Raw genomic sequence first — 21,129 nt, 5'->3', positions numbered from 1 at the left:
AATCCTGTGGTGCTTGGCGTGGTGTCAGCCTGGCTGGGGCTCCTGCCCTGCCCAGCACTCCTGGGAGAGCCAGGGAGAGCAGGAATTGCTCTGTTTGCTCCATGGGATTGGGAGGGAGAGCAGGGATTGCTCTGTTTGTTCCATGGGATTGGGAGAGAGAGCAGGGATTGCTCTGTTTGCTCCGAGTGTTTGGGAGGGAGAGCAGGGATTGCTCTGTTTGCTCCATGGGATTGGGAGGGAGAGCAGGAATTGCTCTGTTTGCTCCATGGGATTGGGAGGGAGAGCAGGGATTGCTCTGTTTGCTCCATGGGTCTGGGAGGGAGAGCAGGGATTGCTCTGTTTGTTCCATGGGATTGGAAGGGAGAGCAGGGATTCCTCTGTTTGCTCCGAGTGTTTGGGAATTGCTTTCAGACACTTAAGCTACAAGAACGTAAAATTTGGTGGGTGGTTGGTTGGTCGATGATTTATCATCATAGTTTGTATTTTTGTTTGGTTTTTGGAGGGGGACCAGTTCTGGGGCTAATTTTATGTTTGTTCAGGGGTGGTTGTAGAGTGATGGTTGATTGTCATTTTTGTTAGTAGGAAATACAGAGGAAGGTTAATTGAAAGTGTATTGACGACAAGTGATTTGGATAATGTAGGGATATATGGTTTAATTATTTGATTAAAAAAGTAAAAATAAAACCCTCCCACAGAGCAGGAGGGTTTCATGTGGAGCGTGGGGTGAGGTTGCTGGGCATCCCCTGTGTGTCCCAGAGGGGTGAGGAGTGCAGGTGAAGCCCAGCAGTGTCACTGCAGGACATGAAAGAACACGAGCTCACACCGCTGTTCTCAAGGTGAAGAAAAAAGGGAAGTTTATTTTCTGATCTAACATTTATAGTTTTCCAAGAGTGACAGTGGATTGGAGGGTGACAGTGCCACCTCTCCAATGACACTGGTCAAACCAACAGCCCATCAACTTCTCTTTTATAAAGGAATGCAAAACAATTGAGAAAGAATTGAGAAAGGATACAGACAGAAGGCTAAAAGATAATAATGAAAAACTCATTATCCCTCCAGAGCTTGACAGTGATTGGTCATTAAGTCAAAACAATTCACATGAAACCAATGAAGCAATCACCTGATGGTAAACAACGTCCAAACACATTCCAAAGCAGCAAAACACAGGAGAAGCAAATGAGATAATTATTGTTTTCATTTTTCTTTGAGGTTTCTCAGCTTCCCAGGAGAAAATCCTGGCAAAGGGAATTTTCAGAAGAAATTGTTTTCATTTTTCTTTGAGGTTTCTGAGTTTCCCAGGAGAAAATCCTGGCAAAGGGATTTTTCAGAAAATGTGACAGTGACATCGCCGGGTGCTGTCCCTCAGCGCTGGCCCTGTCACAGCCAGGCTGAGCCCAGTGCAGTGACACCCGGCCATGTCCCCCACCCTAACAGAGCCCTCCCCTCTGTCTCCTGCTCTCCCCCGTTGCAGTCCCCTACCAGCAGAGCCCCTACAGCTCCGGGAGCAGCTCCTCTGCCATCCAGTGCTACCGCTGTGGTGACACCTGCAAGGGCGAGGTCGTGCGCGTGCAGAGCAACCACTTCCACATCCGCTGCTTCACCTGCCAAGGTAGGACCAGGTTCCCCAAAAGGCTCCTGGCCAGGCTATCCCACAGCCCTGGGGACAGACCTGTAGGTCCCAAACACGCCCATCTGTGTCTGGGGTGGTCATTGTCTCCTTCAGCTGCTCCCAGAGCAGGAGGAGTGTCACGGTGTTCACAGGGGTCTTATGTTGGAGGGAGAGACTGAGATCTGACTCCATGTTTCAGAAGGCTGATTTATTATTTTATGATATTTATTAGATTAAAACTGTACTAAAAGAATAGAAGAAAAGGTTTCATCAGAAAGCTAGCTAAGGTAAGAATAGAAAAGAATGATAACAAAAGCTTCTGTCCCAGAGAGTCTAAGCCAGCTGGCTGTGATTGGCCATTAATTAGAAACAACCCCATGAGACCGATCACAGATCCATCCACCTGTTGCATTCTACAGCAGCAGATAACCATTGTTTACATTTTGTTCCTGAGGCCTCTCAGCTTCTCAGGAGGAAATATCTCAAAGAAAAGATTTTTCATGAAAAGATGTCTGCGACAGAGGAGGAGCAGGGGGAGGAGGCAGTGCCAGTGGGGGAGATGCCCAGAGCAGCTCCTGACAGAGCTGGGGCTGGGTGACACATCCCTGTGACACCCCTGTGACATCCCTGCCACCTGCCCACGGCCTGCAGCTGGAGCTGGTGCCCCCAGGGCTGGCAGGAGTGCAGCAGAGGTTCTCTGGATGCTGCTGAGCAGCAGGAGAGAGCTGCAGGGCTGGAAAGCTCGTGGTGCAGAGCTGCTGCTGCTGCTCAGCTCCTTTATGGCAGCAGCTGCTCTCAGCCAGCTCCTGCAGGCTGTAAAATTCCCCATTCCAGGGCTCTTTAAAAGCCTCTTCCAAGCTCCCTGTGCCAAGCACGATCCCCATCCCCCTGGTCCCCCTCTTGCCAGAACAGAGGGGTTGGCTGCAGGTGACACTGTCCCCACCCTGCTGCAGCCCCGTCCCCCATGGGGGCAGCCCCGGGTTTTTGGGACTGGGATCTGTCCTGGGATGCCCTCAGGGCTGCCTTGCACCTGCAGGGCCCCGTGCTGAGCTCACTGCCCTGCCCCGGCCCGGCCTGGAGGCTGCAGCAGGAGCTGAGCATCCAGACAAAGAGCTCAGACAGCTTCAAAGGGAGCAGGAGCCAGCAGGGAGAGCCTGGCAGAGCTCACTGCCCGATTTCCAAGTGAAAGGGAATAAATAATGAGAGGAAATCCTCCTGTCTCACCTTCCCTTGCAGCTCTCACCTCCTGCCACCTCTGGCTGGCTCCAGCCCCGCTGAGCTGGCACAGGAGTGAGTGAGGGATGTGCTGTTCCACAGCAAACAGGGCACACAGCAGCCTCATTTTACATTGCATTTCCTTCCTGGTGCTGTCCCCAGCTGCTGGCCTGTCCCTGCGTTGCTGGCCTGTCCCTCGTTGCTGACAGGCTGTTTGGGGGACCCAAATTCCCTTCTGGGTACCCCAAATGTGACCGTGTCCACAGGGGTCTCAGGTTGAGGGGAGAGACGAGGATCTGACTCCACGTTTCAGAAGGCTGATTTATTATTTTATGATATATATTACATTAAAACTACACTAAAAGAATAGAAGAAAGGATTTCATCAGAAGGCTGGCTAAGAATAGAATAGCAAAGCATGATAACAAAGGCTCTGTCTTGCACTCTCTGTCCAAGCCAGCTGAACTGTGATTGGCCATTAATTAGAAACATCTAGCATGAGCTAATCAAAGATTCACCTGTTGCATTCCACAGCAGCAGATAATCAATGTTTGCATTTTGTTCCTGAGGCCTCCCAGCTTCTCAGGAAGAAAAATCTTAAAGAAAGGATTTTCCATGACAGATGTCTGTGACACCCAGCCCCGCGGAGCAGCTGGGCCCGGAGATGCCCAGGGCAGGAGCTGCTCCCTGTGCCCCGCAGCTCCAGCTGTCCCCTGCCACCCTGGGACAGGACAGAGGGGCTGAGGGACAAGCACAGACCAAGCTGGGCTGTGCCAGGGGTGCCCAGTCACTCCGGTGTCCCCTCCCCACCCTGTCACCCTGCAGGATGGGCTGGGCACGGTGCCCACCCTGTGCCAGCCCAGTGCCAGGCTGTGCTGCCCTGCAGTCCCTCTGGCTGCAGAGGCCGTGGGAGGGAGGGAGGTGATGCTGAGGCCAGGGCTGGCCACGTCTGCTCGGATTCCTGTGATGGGCTGTGCACCACCCACGCTCCGCACAGCAGGGCTGGACACGTGCAGAAACGAGCAGGGAGAGCTCCGAGTGCTGCCAGGAGCCGCTCCCGTCAGGGCAGGGCTCGGTGGCGCTGCGGCACGGGGCTGGCAGGGACATCCCCGCTCCCCAGCTGTCCCCAGCCCTGCCCTCATCTTCCTCTCCCCGCGGAGCGGCTGAGCCCGGGCAGGGCAGCGGGTCCGGGCGGGGATGCCCGGGCCGTGCCCGTGCCCCTCCGTGCTGCAGGAGCGCTGCAGTGCGGGGGCTCTGCCGGCTGCGGGATCCCTGCGGGAGCGGCCCCGTCCCGCGGCCCGACACTGACATCTGCTGGGAGAGCCCGGAGCCCGGCTGGCCAGGGAAACCCTGGGAGATAAATACCTGCAGGCCAGGGAAACCCTGGGAGACAGACACCTGCAGGAGAGGGGAAACCTTGGGAGATAGGAAACCCTGGGAGATGCCTGCAGGAGGAGAGGGAAACCCTGGGAGATGCCTGCAGGTGGCTGGAGAAACCCTTGGAGATAGGAAACCCTGGGAGATGCCTTCAGGAGGCAAGGGAAACCCTCAGAGATGCCTGCAGGAGGTTGGAGAAACCCGTGGAAATAGATACCTGAAGGAGGCAAGGGAAACCCCCAGAGATGCCTGCAGGAGGTTGGAGAAACCCTGGGACATAGGAAAGCCTCAGAGATGCCTGCAGGAGGTGAGGGAAGCCCTGGGAGACAGATGCCTGCAGGAGGCTGGAAAAGGACCCACCCTGACGGCTGCACGTCCTCTCCCCAGTGTGTGGCTGTGACCTGGCCCAGTCAGGTTTCTTCTTCAAGAACCAGGAGTACATCTGCACCCAGGACTACCAGCAGCTGTACGGGACCCGCTGTGACAGCTGTGGGGACTTCATCACCGGCGAGGTCATCTCTGCCCTGGGCAGGACCTACCACCCCAAGTGCTTTGTCTGCAGCACCTGCAGGTCAGTGCCGGCTGCCGGCCCCTCTGAGAGGCAGGAGCAGCCCCGGGGGTCCCCGCTGACCCCTCCCCACGTGTCCCTGGACGCAGGAAGCCGTTCCCCATCGGGGACAAGGTGACGTTCAGCGGGAAGGACTGCGTGTGCCAGAACTGCTCCCACGCCCTGCTCAGCACCAAGCCCATCAAGATCCACGGGCCCAGCCGTAAGTTGTGCTGTGCTGGCTGCGCACAGAGGGGCCGCGTGTCCCTGCAGGGGTGACAGGGCAGGTTTGGGGTGACAGGACGGGTTTGGGGTCACCCTGCAGCCCTGCGGAGCCAGGGTATCGCCGAGGGGTGGGAGGAGGGACGGGGCAGTCCTGCAGCTCCAGCCAGGATTGCAGCGGTTTTGGGAACTCCCCTGGCCTGCTGGTGACCTGGGCAGGTGCCACCACCCTGGCAGAGCCCATGGGGAGGTTCTGGAGCTGTGTCCAAGCTGCTCCAAGTGGCTGCCCTGGGAATGCTCCTGGGGGTGTCACAGCACTGGCGTTCCTTGCTGGGTCTGCCAGCGCTGAAAGGTTTATTCTGCTCATGCCCTTGCCCTGCTGAACCCCAGAGATCTCCTAAAAGTCAGGTGGAGCGATGGACAAGCTCTTTAGGGTGGGTTTGGCCTTGCTTTTGACCCCAGGTTGGGAGGACCTTCCCTTCCTGCCCTGGGGGTCAGTGCCTGACACAGAGTCCTGCAGCCAAGGCTGGGTGTCACCTGTGCTCCTTGTCACCCAGTCACCACGGTGACACTTCTGGTGGTGGGATTGGTGCTGATGGACCCCTGTGAGCCCCCCAAGCTGCCTCCCTGCCCCAGCCCTGGATGGAGGGGACGTGGCAGGGTTGGACTGAGCCAAAGGACAGGAATTCCCTCATCTTCAGGCCAGGCTCTGCCTCCCTCCCGCCTTCCTCTCCCTCCCCATCCCCTTCCCGAGCTGCAGCGGGGTCACCTGAGGACACCACGCCCTGGGGTTACCTGAGGACACCGTGCCCTATTCACGGCAGCTGCAGGCACACAGAGACTGTCCCTGGTGGCCCTGGTGGCCCTGGCAGTGCCACCAGCAGGGTGGCAGGGAGCTGTGCTGCATTCCACAGGGAAGGCATCCCTAGGAGCAGCCTCTCCCTGCAGGACCCGAAGGAGGGAGCAGATCCTGCCTTTGTGCAGGGCTCAGAAATGTTCCAGGCGGGATTTGGGACAGAGCAGGCTGGGCTGGGCTGGGCTGGGCTGGCTGCTCCTGCTTCCCCCGTGGCAGGGATGGGGTTAAACAAAAGCCCCTCCAGGCAGCGCTGGAGCCCAGGGGAGGGGAGGACAAGGAGGAATCAAGGTCAGGGCTCCGGCCCGTGTGCTTCCTGCCGGGAGCCAGGGGAGGAAGGGAAGGGAGGCTGGAGCAGGGCCGGACGCGGGTGGACAGCACGGCCCTTCCTCTGCCGGACGCTTCACCCTTGGGCACCTGCCAGCCCTCGGGGCCCTCCCACAGCCCAGCACAGAGTGAACAGCCTGGAAAACACCCTGAGGTCATCGAGTCCAAACTGGGACACGGCAGCTCCGCCTCAGCTCAACGCTGGCACTGGGTGCCAGGTCCAGGCTGTGAAACCCAGCAGGGACAGTGACCCAGCCCCTCCTGAGCAGTCAGTGCCCAGGCACTGCTTCAGATAAGAGCTTGTTCCTGGTGTCCAGCTGGCCTGGCTCGGACTGGGCACCCCGAGGGAAGCCCAGGGCTGTGGCTGGGTGCCAGAGGTACCTCTGAGGTCCCAAATTTCCTGCGCTGGGGACAAGCAGAGGTGACAGAAATCCACGGTGAAATGATTCCCACGAGGCTGCCTCAGGAGCAGGGTGTTTGTAACAGCATTGTGGGATTTCCGGGTTCCCCAGAGGGAGGAGGAAGGAATGAATGTGACTCCATGTTCTTAGAAGGCAAATTTATTATAATTTATAATTTATTATAATTTATTATAATTTATTATAATTTATTGTATTATTAAACTATACTAAAGAATAGAGAAAGGATACACACAGAAGGCTGAGATACTAATGAAAACTCATGACTCCTTCCAGAGTCCCAACACACCTGGACCAGCAAAACACAGAAGAAGCAATCAGATAATTATTGTTTTCATTTTTCTCTGAGGCTTCTCAGCTTCCCAGGAGAAAATCCTGGGTGAGGGGGTTTTTGAGAAAATATGATGGTGACCCAGCATCATCCCTGGCTCATCCTCCAGGGCAGGGCTTTCCCCTGGGGGTGAGGGCACTGCCAGGGCTGTCACAGGGGTGTCCTTGCAGTGCCCACATCCCCTCCTGTCCCCCCAGACTGCGCTGGCTGCAAGGAGGAGATCAAGCAGGGCCAGTCCCTGCTGGCCCTGGAGAAGCAGTGGCACGTCAGCTGCTTCAAGTGCCAAACGTGCGGGGTCATCCTCACCGGCGAGTACATCAGCAAGTGAGTGCCACCTGGGGGCTGGGGCGGGGCTGGCACTCCCCTGGCACTCCCCTGGCACCCACCCACCCCTCTGTGCCTCTCCCCAGGGATGGCATCCCCTACTGCGAGTCCGACTACCACGCCCAGTTCGGCATCAAGTGCGAGACCTGCGACCGCTACATCAGCGGCCGTGTCCTGGAGGTGAGTGAGTGCCAGGCCCTGGAGGTGAGTGCCAGGCCCTGGAGGTGAGTGAGTGCCAGGCCCTGGAGGTGAGTGAGTGCCCGGTCCTGGAGGTGAGTGAGTGCCAGGCCCTGGAGGTGAGTGAGTGCCAGGTCCTGGAGGTGGAGGTGGGTGAGTGCCAGGCCCTGGAGGTGAGTGAGTGCCAGGCCCTGGAGGCGAGTGCCAGGCCCTGGAGGGGAGTGAGTGCCAGGTCCTGGAGGTGAGTGCCAGGCCCTGGAGGTGAGTGAGTGCCGGGCCCTGGAGGTGAGTGCCGGGCCCTGGAGGTGAGTGAGTGCCGGGCCCTGGAGGTGAGTGAGTGCCAGGCCCTGGAGGTGAGTGAGTGCCAGGCCCTGGAGGTGAGTGAGTGCCAGGCCCTGGAGGTGAGTGAGTGCCAGGCCCTGGAGGTGAGTGAGTGCCAGGCCCTGGAGGTGAGTGAGTGCCGGGCCCTGGAGGTGAGTGCCAGGCCCTGGAGGTGAGTGCCAGGCCCTGGAGGTGAGTGCCCTGCTGCTCTGGGACCCCTGGCTCTGCTTGCTGTGGGAGGTTTTGAGGAGAGCAGAATGTCCTGCAAGTGGGAATGAAGCCGTCTCTGGTTCCTCCATGGGACGTGGAGGCCTCTGGGGACACCCCAGTTGGTCACTGTGAGGGTGGCAGGGTCACTCAGGGGCAGGGGACAGGGCCAGGCCAGCGTGTCCTGCCTGGCTCAGGCTCCTCTCTGCTCCCCTCGCAGGCAGGAGGGAAGCACTACCACCCCACCTGTGCCAGATGTGTGCGCTGCCACCAGATGTTCACAGAGGGAGAGGAGATGTACCTGACAGGTAACACGGGGGGTTTGGGTTCTCCTGGCACCTCCTGACAAGGGTCTTTGTGTGTGCAGTGCCAGGGATCCTCTCCAGCTGCTGTGTGCACAAATCCCTGCTCGCCATGAGCCCTGCCCCTGAGCTGGGAACTCCTCCTCTCCCTGCACACCTGGGCACAGCCCAACCTCTGCCCACTGAGCCCAAACATGGGGCTGTTGTGGTGTCCCCAGCTCGGTGTCACCCCAGTTTAACCAGCAGCAACTGGTTGGGCCACCCCAAATCCACCTGAGTTTGCTGTCCCAGCTGAGGCTTGGCCCTGCCCTGCTCCACTCCCTCTCACAGACACTCAGTCCTCACTGCCCTGCACGCTCCTGTGGCACTGCTGGAGGTGGCAGGGGGACCTGGCTGTGCCCTGGCAGGGGGTGGCAGTGTGTGAGCAGTGTCCCTTTGCTGCCCTGCAGGCTCTGAGGTGTGGCACCCCATCTGCAAGCAGGCAGCCAGAGCAGAGAAGAAGCTGAAGGTAGGCACCAGGGTGACGGGCATGCCACCAGGGTGAGGGGTGGCACGTCCCAGGTGCCATTGTCCTGTGGCCCTGCTGGAGCTGAACTGTTCTGGCAGTGCCCACAGCTGGGGTGGCTTCCTGGGGCTGCCCAGAGGATGGTGGCTGGGGCTGTGACAGTGACATTCAGCCCCAAGCCATCAATCTGCCTGCTCAGGGGTCCCTCCTTGCCCTGCCCTCACCTGCCCTCCCCGTTTGTGCCTCCACAGCACAGAAGGACGTCAGAAACCTCCATCTCGCCCCCTGGCTCCAGCATTGGCTCCCCAAACCGTGTCATCTGTGTAAGTGCAGCCTGCCCTCCCCAGAGCAGCTGCTCCTCAGTGGGACAAGCCCAGAATTTGGGGACAGCACGGACAAATCCCCCTGTCCCTGCAGCACGCTGTGCCCCCAGTGCCATGGCACAGCTCAGGGGCATAGGAGGGGCACAGCCCTGCCCTCCCAGCTCCTCTGCCCTCCCCTGCTGCCTCCCAGGCCTCTCCTCTGCCCTGTCCCTGCTGCTGGGGTGGCACTGAGCTCTGTCTGCCCTGTGCTGGCTCCACACTGCGCTCCAGCCTCCCCTCCCTTCTCTCCTCCTCTTCCTTTCCATCTCCGTGTCTGTCTCTCCCTCTCCCCAGGCTAAAGTGGATAATGAGATCCTTAATTACAAAGACCTGGCAGCTCTTCCCAAGATTAAAGCCATCTATGAGGTGCAGCGTCCCGACCTCATTTCCTACGAGCCCTATCACAGATACACGTCGGACGAGACGCTGGAGAGATATAGCTATGGGGAGGTACTGACAGAGCTGTGGGGAGGAGCCGAGGCTGCAGGAGCCCTGCTGGGGGGCAGGAACGGGCCCCAGGCTGGGCACAGCTCTGGGGGGCCCCTCCATGCCAGGGGGAGCCGTGCAGGGAGGCAGGAGTGGGGCAGGGCCTGCCCAGGGCCTGGGGAGGGTCAGTGATGGAGCTGAAGGGATGCTGCTGTAGTCAGAGAGATGCCAGTGAGCTCAGGGCTGTGTGAGAGCAGTGATGGGCAGGGAATGCACCCTCACAGCCCTGGCCATGGCCCTGGCAGGCAATCCAGCCTGCAGCACCTCTGGGGCACCTCTGGGGCACCCAAAGTGGTGCTGGAAGAGGATTTGGTGGCAGCAGCACCTGAAGAGGATTTGGGGGCAGCACCTGCAGAGGATTTGGCAGCAGCCCCTCTCCCATGCCCACCCCGATGTTCTGCCACAAGCCTGGTGTCCTGCAGCCCACCAGGAGGGTGCGGGCAGCGTGGCCATGGCCCTGTGTGCCTCCCCCTCTCCACAGAGGTGTCTGAGAGCTGCTGATTGCTCCTGCCAGTTCCTCTCCTGGCCAGCTCAGCTCTGGCTGCGCCCCCAGTGTACCCCAGGCAATCCAGCTGCTGTGGGAGCCCAGTCTGTCCCTGTCCTCCTAACCATGTGCTGTCTCTCTCTCTCTGTGTTTTCCTCCTCACTTTGCCTCCTGCTGCCTGCAGTCCCTGGGGACCCTCTCCCCATACTCACAGGTAATGTCCCTGTGGGCACTGGGTCTGTCACCTGCTGCTGCCCCAGCGTGTCCCCCTGCCCAGAGCCTCTGCTGTCCGTGCCCTGGGCTGGAGGCTGTCCCAGGGTGTGGGGTGACAGGGGAGGGGGGCTGTTGTGTCTGTCTGGCCCCACAGAGAGCAGGGTGAAAGCCCTCCCTGGCAGAATGGCCCCAGTGACTGGGGACAAGTTCAAGGGAAGGGGACAATCTCCAGGCACAAACCTCTGTCACCTGCTCCAAACCCTGGGCTGTGCTGCCCGCGCCTTGGCAGGGCAGGCTGGGGACCCGTGCAGCCTCAGGGGACACTCGGAGCCAGTGCCAGTGTCACACGGGGCACCCCCAGGCAGGGACCCACCCCCCGTGCCAGCCTAACCCCGCTCTCCACACCCTCCCCACGCCAGGACATCTACGAGAGCTTCGACCCGCGGCAGAGGCGAGCCTCCAGCCCCGGCTACATCGACTCCCCCACCTACAGCCGCCAGGGCATGTCCCCCACCATGCCCAGGTCCCCGCACCACTTCTACCGCTCAGGTGAGGATCTGGGCTGCGGCCCCACCGCCAGGGGGAGAGAGGATCACAAAAACATCGCTGCCATTTATTTCTGCGCTTTCTCATCCGGCCAGGGCAGGCGGCCTGGGGTGGCCCGTGATGGCAGCAGTGCCAGCTCTGCCCATCCTCTGTTCTCCACACTCCTGTGAGCAGCAAGGAGAGGCCAAGGGGGATTCGGGGCTCGGGCAGGATGGGATGGGAGGCAGGCGGCCTCCAGCTCTGGTGCAGACCCCTCGGCTGCCCTGGCGGCTCTGCGAGGGGCGCGCAGCCGATGTTTGTGCCCGTCCTTGCGCACGGAGCACGGCGGGGAGCAGAGCGTGCCTGGGCCGTGTCTCCCGTCCTCTGGAGCCGCGGAGGAAGGACTGGAGCCCTCTGAGCTCACCGAGAGCCCCCTGCACGGCCAGGGCTGTGCTCCTCAGTGCCTCTGCAGCACGCTCGGCTGTTCCCAGCCCCGCTCCGGGCCGTGCTCTGCACCCCGGGGATGCGGGACGTGCCCCGCTCCATCAGCGCCGCTCCCGGCCCGCACATCCCCGTCACTGCCGCTCGCCCGGCTCGCCGCCGCTGCTCTAACACCGCCGCATTTAACACCCATTTTCTTCTGCCTCTTGTTCTCTCTCTCGGTCACTCACGGCTGCTTCTGCTGGGCCCCGCGCAGGCACCGAGAGCGGGCGCAGCTCCCCCTACTATAGCCAGTTAGATGTGAGGTCCTCCACTCCAACCTCATACCAAGCGCCCAAGCATTTCCACATCCCAGGTAGGCTCCGGAGCGCGCCGCTGCCCGGGGAGCCGTGTCCGTGGCATGCCCGCATGTGCCGTGCCCGCTGTGTCGCATGCCCAGCTCCGCCGCCTGCCTAGAGCCAGGATCGACCCCTGGGAGAGGCCATCCATAAACAGGACCTTGAACCCTCCTCCTCCTCCTCCCCATCACCACCCGGAGATCCCGATCCTTGCAGCATCCCTCTTCTTCCTCCTCCGCCCTGCCCTCCCTCCACTGCTCCCCACACCGAGATGAGTGTCCTGGTGAGGTCCTGTCCCCATCCCTGCCTCCCCCAGGGTCACAGCCTGTCTGCCAGAGGCCTTTGCGCAGCCCTCCGCTACAGATGACTATTTTATACCCCCCTAGGGCCCGCCGCTCCCTCCCCCCAGCGTGCGCTGGGCTTGCCAGATGCCTGCTCCCCTTCTGCAGGGATTGCAGGGGGCCACCAGGTAAGGGCCGCCCCACCCAGCCCACGGGGACGGGGCAGGAAGGGACAGGGGGCTGGGGAGCAGGCAGAGCTGCCCATTGTCACCCCTCGGCAGGGTCAGACCCCGCAGCGCCCACCCAGCTGGGGCATCTCCCCGTGCCCCGAGAGCCTGGCACCCTCCCCGGGGCATCGCCAGTGCTCTGAGCACACCCGGAGGCTCCTCCAGCTCCGCTCCCACCCCTGCCCTGCTCATCCCATCCCTGCCCATCCCATCCCATCCCTGCCCATCCCATCCCTGCCCTGCCCTGTCCATCCCATCCCTGCCCATCCCATCCCTGCCCTGCCCTGCCCATCCCATCCCTGCCCATCCCATCCCTTCCCTGCCCTGTCCATCCCTGCCCTGCCCATCCCTGCTCATCCCATCCCTCCGTGTCCCATCCCATCCCATCCCTGCGGTGTTTATGGATGGCCCCCTCCCTGCTCCAGCTCGCTTTCCCTCCCGACTCGCTCTTTTCTCTCTCTGTGCTGCGCAAAGAGGCTTTGGCTGACGCTGGCTCGCCCCAGGTAGCTCGCAGGCGGTGCTGGCACCCCCAGAACGGTGCCCGGCTGCCAGGCTGTGCCCCTGCCCCCGGTGCATGCTGTCGCTGGGTGCTCGCTGCATGTCCTGGCACTGCTGGGCAGCCGGGACCGCGCTCTGTGCCAGGGCTGCCGGCCCGGGGCACTCCCGGACACTCCCGGATCCCTCCTTGGGCCCTCCCGGGGCCTTCCCGGATCCCTCCTTGGGCCCTCCCGGGGCCTTCCCGGATCCCTCCCGGAGCCTTCCGGGGCCTTCCCGGGGCCTTCCCGGATCCCTGCCGGGGCCCTCCCGGAGATGCCAGCCCGGATCCCTGCCGGGGCACTCCAGGATCCCTCAGGGAGCCTCCCTGGATCCCTCTCTGGGCCCCCCCGGGTCACTCCCGGTGCACTGGAGGGCCCGGGGGTGTCTCTATGATGGAACCGTGACCCGAGGGTGGTGGCACCGGCAGGACCCGTGTCCTGTGCTCTCCCAGCACGCCCGCACTCACCTCCCTCTCTCCCTTCTTTCTTCCCTTTCTCTCTCTCTTGCCCCATCAGCTGCTGGCGAGAGCAACATCTACAGGAAACCGCCCATCTACAAGCGGCACGGTACAGTCTGTCTGTCTGTCTGTCTGTCTGTCTGTCTGTCCCTGTCCCCCTGTCACCCCTGAGCGTGCCCTGTGCCCAGGGGCTGGGTGGGAGATGGGGCAGGCAGCAGGGTGTGGGCTGGGCTCTGGTGGGGTGTTCCTGCTCCGGACAGCAGGAGGGATCACAGCTGTGACTTTGGAGCATCCCTGTGGTGAGGGATGCAGCAAAGGCCCCAGGGACACCAGGGATGGCTGTGGCAGGGGCAGCAGGGCCTTGGTGGGTGAGGGAGTCGGAGCAGCCTCAGAAAAGGGATGAAAAAAGCAATTTGCAGTTGAAAATGCAGCCCTGGAGAAAATGCAGCCCGTCGTGGGCGGCTGCTCCAGCATGTAACAGGCCTGGGGGTGTTGCAGGCTGGGGAGGGTGCTTGGTGACCCTCGGTGTTGGGTGGCTCTCAGTGCTTGGTGACCCTCAGTGTTGGGTGGCTCTCAGTGTGGGGTGGCTCTTGGTGTTTGGGTGGCCCTCGGGGCTTGGTGGCTCTCGGTGTTGGGTGGCCCCCAGTGTGTGGTGGCTCTCAGAGGGGCTGGCTGGCTCTGTCCTCTCCTGCTCACGGAGGGACAGCAGCTCCGCTGGGCGGTAACTGTGTCTGTCTCCTCTCTCTCCCTGCTCTCCCCTCCCTCCTGCCCGTCTCCCACTGCCTGCTGCTGCCTGCTCCTGCTGCTGTAAGTACTGCTGGGTGCCCTGTGCCTGCCAGGCTCTGCCACCTCCCGGCCCCGCTGCTCCTTCCCCTGTCACCCTCCCGGCCTCTGGTGCAGCAGAGCTCTCCCCGGGCTCCCCCGTGTGCTATCGAGGCTCTGTGCCCAGCCCGAGCAGCCTGTGTGTCCCTGCCATGAGGAGCCACCCCTGCCGGAGCCCCTCTGCCGCCATCTGTCCCTGGCAGAGCCCAGAGAGCCCCGTCCCTGCTGGGCTGAGCCTTCCTCCATCCCCTCTGTCACCTCCCGGGGACAGCACAGCACAGCCTGGTGGCGCTGCTGGCCCTGGATGAGCGCGGTGCAGGACACAGCACTTGTGGTGCCGTGGGCTCTCAGCCATTTGGGTCCCTTCCCAGCCACCCCAGTGACATCCCCTGCTTGTCACTGTCCCCTCTGTCTGCCTCAGCAGCTGGAGAACTGATTATTCCCAGCTCTGTCCGTGCCCAGACACAAATCCCTGGCAGTCCTGGGGAGGGAAGGGGATCTGCCTTGGTTTGGAGGGGATCTCTGCAGATCCTCACCCTGGCTCTGTCCCCTCCTTCTGCAGACACCCCCTCTGCAGCCACCAAGAGCAAAACCAGCGAGGACATCGCTCAGTCATCCAAGTACAGCCCTGCCTACTCCCCTGACCCCTACTACCACTCTGAGTCTGAGTACTGGTCCTTCCAGGGCTCACCCAAAGGTAACAAATCCCCCTTGGGCTGGGAGGAAGGGAAGCCCATTCCTGCTCCACGTTTTCTGGGAGGAAACCCCGCTTTGAGATGGGGCTGGACACAAAACTGGGGTTGGGCTGAGATACCTGCCAAGGTGACCCCAAAACCCAAGGAGTGTCCAGGAGCCAACTGTCCCCACGGAGCTGGGGACTGTCTCCTCCCTGCCTTTTGTCCCCATCTGGCCCCTGCTGTGTCCCCATGGAGCTGGGGACTGTCTCCTCCCTGCCTGTCCATTTTTGTCCCCATCTGGCCCCTGCTGTGTCCCCATGGAGCTGGGGACTCCCCTCTCCCTGCCTGTCCCCCTTTGTCCCCATCTGGCCCCTGCTGTGTCCCCATGGAGCTGGGGACTCCCCTCTCCCTGCCTGTCCCCCCTTTGTCCCCACCTGAGCCCTGTGTGTCTCCCTGCAGCTCCCCGGGCCCGGAGGTTCTCCTCAGGTGGGGAGGAGGACGGGTACGACCGGGGCATGCACAAGGTGAGTGCCAGCCCTGCTGGGCACAGCCAGCACCAAACTGTCCCCAGCTGGCTCAGCCACCCCAGAGGGTGCCACCACCATCCCCGTGGCCTTGGGCCATCTGTCCCCTCCTGGCCACCCCCATCAGAGCCTCTGAAGGAGGGGACAGCATCCCCCTGCCCAGGAGATGCCCGGCCCATGCCAGGGGATGCTGTGCCCTCCTGTGGGTGCCAGGGAGGGCTGGGCAGGCACAGGCAGGGTGGCAGGTGGCTTTTCCCCCCTGGCAGATCCAGAGTGGCATCGGGAGGCTGATCCTGAGGGAGGAGATGAAGGCTCGCTCCAACTCCTACGCAGACCCCTGGACCCCCCCCCGCAGCTCGGCCAGCAGCAGGGAGGCCCTGCACACCGTGGGCTACGAGGGCTCCCTCAATGGCTGTAAGGCTGTCCCTCTGTCCTTCTGTCCCACCCACCACAGCCCCAGCCCCTCGGGAGGGGTGCAGAGGGAGGAATGGGATGAGGAAAGGGCTGATGAAGATGCTGGGCATGGAGCTGGGCATGGAGCTGGGCATGGAGCTGGGCTCTTTGCCTCTCTGGAGGGCCCCATCCACCCCCTGTGCCCCAGCTGGGATGGGGCATTGCCCAGGGGGCACCTGGAGTGGCTGAGGGGTCCCTTGGGGGTCTGGCAGCACAGCCATGCCCAGGTGCTGCCACCTGGTCTGGGATGCCCCCCCAGGGCTGCCTCGCTCACCTTGCTCTTCTCACAGAGCCCCCCGGGCCCCCAGCCCTGCCCCTGGGGCCACCTGAGAGCCTGGCACCACAGCTGGCCCTGCCCGTGCCCTGCTCTCCGGGCAGCACAGCTGGCCATGCCCATTCCCTGCTCTCCTGGCAGCACAGCTGGCCCTGCCCTCCTGGCAGCACAGCTGGCCATGCCCGTTCCACGCTCTCCTCGTGGCACAGCTGGCCCTGCCCATTCCCTGCTCTCCTGGCAGCACAGCTGGCCATGCCCATTCCACGCTTTCCTGGCAGCACAGCTGGCCATGCCCGTTCTGGCAGCACAGCTGGCCCTGCCTGTTCCATGCTCTCCTGGCAGCACAGCTGGCCATGCCCATTCCCTGCCCTCCTGGCAGCACAGCTGGCCCTGCCCGTGCCCTGCTCTCCTGGCAGCACAGCTGGCCATGCCCGTTCCACGCTCTCCTCGTGGCACAGCTGGCCCTGCCCGTTCCCTGCCCTCCTGGCAGCACAGCTGGCCCTGCCCTCCTGGCAGCACAGCTGGCCATGCCCGTTCCACGCTCTCCTCGTGGCACAGCTGGCCATGCCCGTTCCCTGCCCTCCTGGCAGCACAGCTGGCCATGCCCATTCCACACTCTCCTGGCAGCACAGCTGGCCATGCCCGTTCCATGCCCTCCTGGCAGCACAGCTGGCCATGCCCATTCCACACTCTCCTGGCAGCACAGCTGGCCATGCCCGTTCCCTGCTCTCCTGGCAGCACAGCTGGCCCTGCCCATTCCCTGCCCTCCTCGTGGCACAGCTGGCCATGCCCGTTCTGGCAGCACAGCTGGCCCTGCCCGTTCCATGCCCTCCCTCCTCGTGGCACAGCTGCCCTGGTGGAGCTGGCTGGGGGTGCTCAGGGAGCCCCTCAGCCCCGGGAGCCCCAGGGAGGGTGTGTGGGGCTGGGGCTGGGCAGCCGTGCATGGATGGGGCGCTGACAGAGCTCTGCTCTCCCTGCAGCTCCCCGCACCCATTACCTGGCTGACAGCGGTGAGTGCCCGAGCCCAGCCCTCCCCAGCCCCTCCGGGGATCCTGAGCTGAGCTGGAGGAGCTGCTGGGCCCTGGGAGGGGAGAAGGGAAGCCAAAAGGAGCCCTCGAAAGGCTGGGTTAGGACAGAGCTGGTGCAGGGCAGAGAGGATGAGAGGGGGAGCTGGGAGAGGAGAATGGGTTCTCTGGAGGGTGCGGTGGGAGGGTGCCATGGGAAGGGGATTTTGGGGACAGAAATATCAGCACGGGCTGGAAATGAGCTGGAGCTGGGAGGAGACAGAGCTGGGAGCACAGGGGCAGAGGGTGGGCGCTGTCCTGGGCTGTCATTGCTGCTTTGCCCTGATGGAATTGGTGCCTTCTTTGCAGATCCCCTCATTTCTAAATCGGCCTCGCTCCCTGCCTACAGGAGGAACGGGCTGCACAGGGTGAGTGCCTCCTGCTGCTGCCAGGCCTTCCCCCTTGTGCCAGGCATTCCCCCTTGTGCCAGGCCTTCCCCATTGTGCCAGCCATTCCCCCTTGTGCCAGGCCTTCCCCATTGTGCCAGGCATTCCCCATTGTGCCAGCCATTCCCCCTTCTCCCAGGCATTCCTCAATCTCACAGGCATTCCTCCCTCTTCCAGGCTTTCCCAAATCTCTTCTCCCAGGCATTCCCCATTGTGCCAGCCAGTCCCCATTGTGCCAGCCATTCCCCCTTCTCCAAGGCATTCCCAATCTCCAAGGCATTCCCAATCTCACAGGCATTCCTCCCTCTTCCAGGCTTTCCCAAATCTCTTCTCCCAGGCATTCCCCATTGTCCCAGGCTCCTCCAAGCCCCCAGTGCTCCCTTCCCATCACTGGGATCTCCTGTTTCCCCCTCCTCTGCATCCCTGCTGGCACTGCTGCCCTGTGCCAATCCAAAATTGTTATTATCATTAATAATCATTATTTATTGCTGTCCAAAGAGCCCTGTCCAGGCAGTGTCTGCCCTGAAACTCCCACAGAGCAAATCCAGAGGGATGCTGGTGTTGCTTTCCCTCAGAAGAGCTTTGCTTTGTGTCCTGGGGTTGTTTGGGATCAGGAGCTCTGGGCCGCTCACTTCACCTCCCTGTGCCTCAGTTTCCCTGCTGCAGGGTGGGAACCCGGGTGTCCCCCCTGGGGACGTGGGAGGTGCCCCTGGGCTGTCTGCAGGAGCCTCCCTCCCTCTCTCAGCCCCTCTCTCTCTGTCCGTCTGTCCTTCCCTCTGCAGCCTCCCAGCGCGGAGCTGTTCCACTACGACAGCACCAACGCCGTCAACTGGGGCATGCGAGGTGAGGGGGGACACCGGGACACCTTGGGGACACCCTGAGGGGCTGCCAACCCCCCCAGGCAGCTCTGCAGGACGATGGGGTCCGCCCAGGCAGCCCCGGGGCAGGGTGGTGGCAGCAGAGCTGGGGCTCACGTCTGTCTGTCTGTCTGTCTGTCTGCTCTCCCCACAGAGTACAAGGTAAGAGCCTTCTGCTGCAAGGAGAGGCCGCCAGCCAGAGCCCCAGGGATGTGTCCGTGTGTCCCCAGGCTCTGCAGAGGGAAACTCAGCCCTCTGCCTTTGTTCTGCTCCATCCTGGACCTGGCAGCCCCATCCCAGCGCCATGGGGCTCACACCAGAGCCCCTTCCCTCCCCGAGTGCTGCTGAGCACAATTGTCCCCTGGGTGAGGAGCAGAGCAGAGGGCTGTGCTGCTCACACCCCGCCTGGGTCACTCCTGCTGGTTGTTCCAGAGCCACCACAGAGCTCCGGGGTGGATCAGAGTCACCCTGAGAGCAGCTCCCACCTCTCCTTGTCCCACCCGGGCTCTGCAGGCAGCCGTGCCACCCAAGCCCTGTTAAATACAGGGGGCAGGAGGCCTTGCCCTTGTTCCCAGGGGTGCCCCAGTGTCCCTGTCCCTGTCCCTGTGCAGATTTACCCCTACGAGCTGCTCCTGGTGAAGACGAGGGGGAGGAACCAGCTGCCCAAAGACGTGGACAGGACTCGGTTGGAGGTGAGAGGAGCCCTGGGCACAGCCAGGGCACAGAGGGAGCTGATCCCATGGGGGTGGCCCTGGCACGTGGTGTGTGGGGCTGTGTGAGCAGCATCTCCCTGTGTGCTCAGGGGCAGGGCACTGTCACAGGGCTCCTGCTGTCCCCTGTGCCCCTGGCAGGGCCAGGAGGGAGGCAGGTGCCCCCATTCCCAGGGGAGCAGCGCTGGGTTCATGTCACCCCCTTGTGCCAGCGGGCAGGGGATGCCCTCAGAGCCCCTGGCAGGTGCCCAGCTCGGGCCCAGCCCCCTGTTTCTCCCCAGAGACACCTGTCCCAGGAGGAATTCTACCAGATCTTCGGCATGACCATGGCCGAGTTCGACCGCCTGGCGCTGTGGAAGAGGAACGAGCTGAAGAAGCAGGCCCGGCTGTTCTGAGCCAGGGCACTATAAATATATACATACCTATAAATATATACATAGAGAGATCTCTATATGGCAGCTCTGTATGATTCTGGGGGCTGCACGGGCCGCTGGGGCCCTCCCTGCACCCCTGAGAGTGAATTGGAGTCTTGCAGATCCTTTGGTGCTCTGTGTTTCCTTTCCTTTTCCAGTTCTGTAGGGGTCCCTGGGCTCTCCCCTTGGTGTCTGTCACTGCTGCCCACAGGGACACGAGGGGAGGGTGAGGATTCACACCTGATATCTCAACTTTCACAGGGACATAAGGGGAGGATTTTCCAGAGAGCAAGGCTTTGGGATGGGGGCTGTACTGGGGTGTCCCATCCCCTCCTGCTCAGCTGGGCTGTGGAGTTGGGGTGGAAAAGGCCTGGGCACAAGAGCAGGAAAGTGGCATCTCACTCCAGGCTCCTTAAATCCATCCCTGCCTTCACATGGCCAGCACTGGGGGCACTTGAGGATCTGAAATGCAGAGTTTGGGGCAGGGGATAGAAGTGCTGGAGACCCTGAGTGCCTTTCCCTGCCAAGCCTGGGCTGCTCCAGAGCCAGTTTATCCTCCCAAGGTGCCAGGACAGCCACTTTCCATCCTCAAGCCCAGCCCTTCTCAAGTGGCACAGCCAAAGCCACCTCCTGCCTTGTGCAGTTTGCTGCTGCTCTTGGGTTTGTCCAGGGCTGGGCGTTCCAGGATATTCCAGCTGGGAGCTGGGAAGGACACAGGAGAGCAGTGGGAAATGCAGGTCCCTGCTGGACCTCTCCTGGCTGCAGGCAACTCCCTCCTCTGCAAACTCTACAGCTTTGTATCCCAAATTCTACGGGATCACTTTGGGTTTTGCCTTATTTTTCATAAAATGAATGAGGCTGTCTCGACACAAACACCTTCCCTGCTCTCTGTGGTGCTCTTGCAGGATTTCCAGGCATACAGGGATAACTTTGGGTTTTGCCTTATTTTTCTCATAAAATGAATGAAGCTGTTTCCACACAAACACCTTCCCTGCTCTCTGTGGTGCTCTGCTTTCCTGTTTGCTCACCCTGCAGGATTTTCAGGCACACAGCAGGGTTGGACAGTCCCAAAACCAGCCCAGGAACCTGTGGGGTGTCAGCAGAGTTCCTGTGAGGGGACAGCACAGGTTTTACCTCCACTGTGCCCTGAGCCACATTCCGGTCCCCTCTGAAACCCTCTGTGTGCCCATGGAGTGGGTTCAGTGCCATCCCTGCCATCCAGAGCTGCCAAATTTGTTGCCCAAAATCCCCTCAGGAGTTTCCCTTTGCCAGAGGCTCACTCAGGACAGGGTTTTCCCCAGCAGCAGCTCCAGCTCTGGAGCTTTGTGCCAGCCAGGAGAGGGCTGGGCATTGAGGTGAGGATGGCAACGCTGCCCTGGGAGCTGCTCACTGCTCCAGGGCAGCAGTAAATGAGCCAAGCTGGTTTGTAAATGTTTCACTCATACAAACTGGGCTCTCCAAATCAAACTCGACTGTTTGTGGCTGTAGGAATCCTCCCTCTCCAGCAGCAGTTCCAGTGAGGGAGCCTGGGGGATGTTTTTAATGACAGTAATAACACAACAGCAGCATCTTCTCATTTCCAAAGCATTTTATGGGCAGTAACTCTCCTCCACAAGGACCTGCATGGCCAAGGTGGGGAAACCGAGGCAGGGCTTGGTTGTTTTGAGCCGGGGCAGCATCTCCAGCTCCATTCTGGGGCAGCAGACACTCCAAGGGTCCCTGCTGGTGTGCCATTGCCCTGGGGGGAGCAGGGACACCCCAGGTGTCACCAGCTGTCCCTGGCTGCTCTGCAATTCCCAAAGCAGCCTGGCAGCGTTGGCAGCCCTGGGCTGAGATTCCTGCCCCAAAGGAGATCCCGAGTTG

At 61.5% G+C, this 21,129-nt stretch overlaps 1 protein-coding gene across 1 annotated transcript in view; it reads left to right on the top strand.

Annotated features, from left to right (window-relative positions):
• Window positions 1-19,390, top strand: part of ABLIM3 (actin binding LIM protein family member 3) — a 45,623-nt gene extending 26,233 nt beyond the window's left edge. Inside the window, exons 2-23 of the mRNA XM_058034920.1 lie at window positions 1,472-1,609; window positions 4,588-4,771; window positions 4,858-4,970; window positions 7,097-7,223; window positions 7,310-7,403; window positions 8,149-8,236; window positions 8,680-8,738; window positions 8,987-9,058; window positions 9,392-9,547; window positions 10,252-10,281; window positions 10,700-10,829; window positions 11,503-11,601; window positions 13,145-13,195; window positions 14,486-14,605; window positions 15,045-15,109; window positions 15,376-15,523; window positions 16,817-16,846; window positions 17,210-17,268; window positions 18,069-18,129; window positions 18,298-18,305; window positions 18,755-18,835; window positions 19,135-19,390. Coding sequence (XP_057890903.1) covers window positions 1,472-1,609; window positions 4,588-4,771; window positions 4,858-4,970; window positions 7,097-7,223; window positions 7,310-7,403; window positions 8,149-8,236; window positions 8,680-8,738; window positions 8,987-9,058; window positions 9,392-9,547; window positions 10,252-10,281; window positions 10,700-10,829; window positions 11,503-11,601; window positions 13,145-13,195; window positions 14,486-14,605; window positions 15,045-15,109; window positions 15,376-15,523; window positions 16,817-16,846; window positions 17,210-17,268; window positions 18,069-18,129; window positions 18,298-18,305; window positions 18,755-18,835; window positions 19,135-19,248 — 2,027 coding nt within the window. The 3' untranslated portion in view covers window positions 19,249-19,390. The remainder of the gene's footprint in view (window positions 1-1,471; window positions 1,610-4,587; window positions 4,772-4,857; window positions 4,971-7,096; window positions 7,224-7,309; window positions 7,404-8,148; window positions 8,237-8,679; window positions 8,739-8,986; window positions 9,059-9,391; window positions 9,548-10,251; window positions 10,282-10,699; window positions 10,830-11,502; window positions 11,602-13,144; window positions 13,196-14,485; window positions 14,606-15,044; window positions 15,110-15,375; window positions 15,524-16,816; window positions 16,847-17,209; window positions 17,269-18,068; window positions 18,130-18,297; window positions 18,306-18,754; window positions 18,836-19,134) is intronic.
• The last annotated feature ends 1,739 nt before the right edge of the window (window positions 19,391-21,129 follow it).

This window comes from Melospiza georgiana, chromosome 15, assembly GCF_028018845.1.
Source record: "Melospiza georgiana isolate bMelGeo1 chromosome 15, bMelGeo1.pri, whole genome shotgun sequence".
NCBI classification, from domain to species: domain Eukaryota; kingdom Metazoa; phylum Chordata; class Aves; order Passeriformes; family Passerellidae; genus Melospiza; species Melospiza georgiana.
Note: the sequence above shows the minus strand (reverse complement) of the source record. Positions and strands in the feature narration are given on the sequence as shown.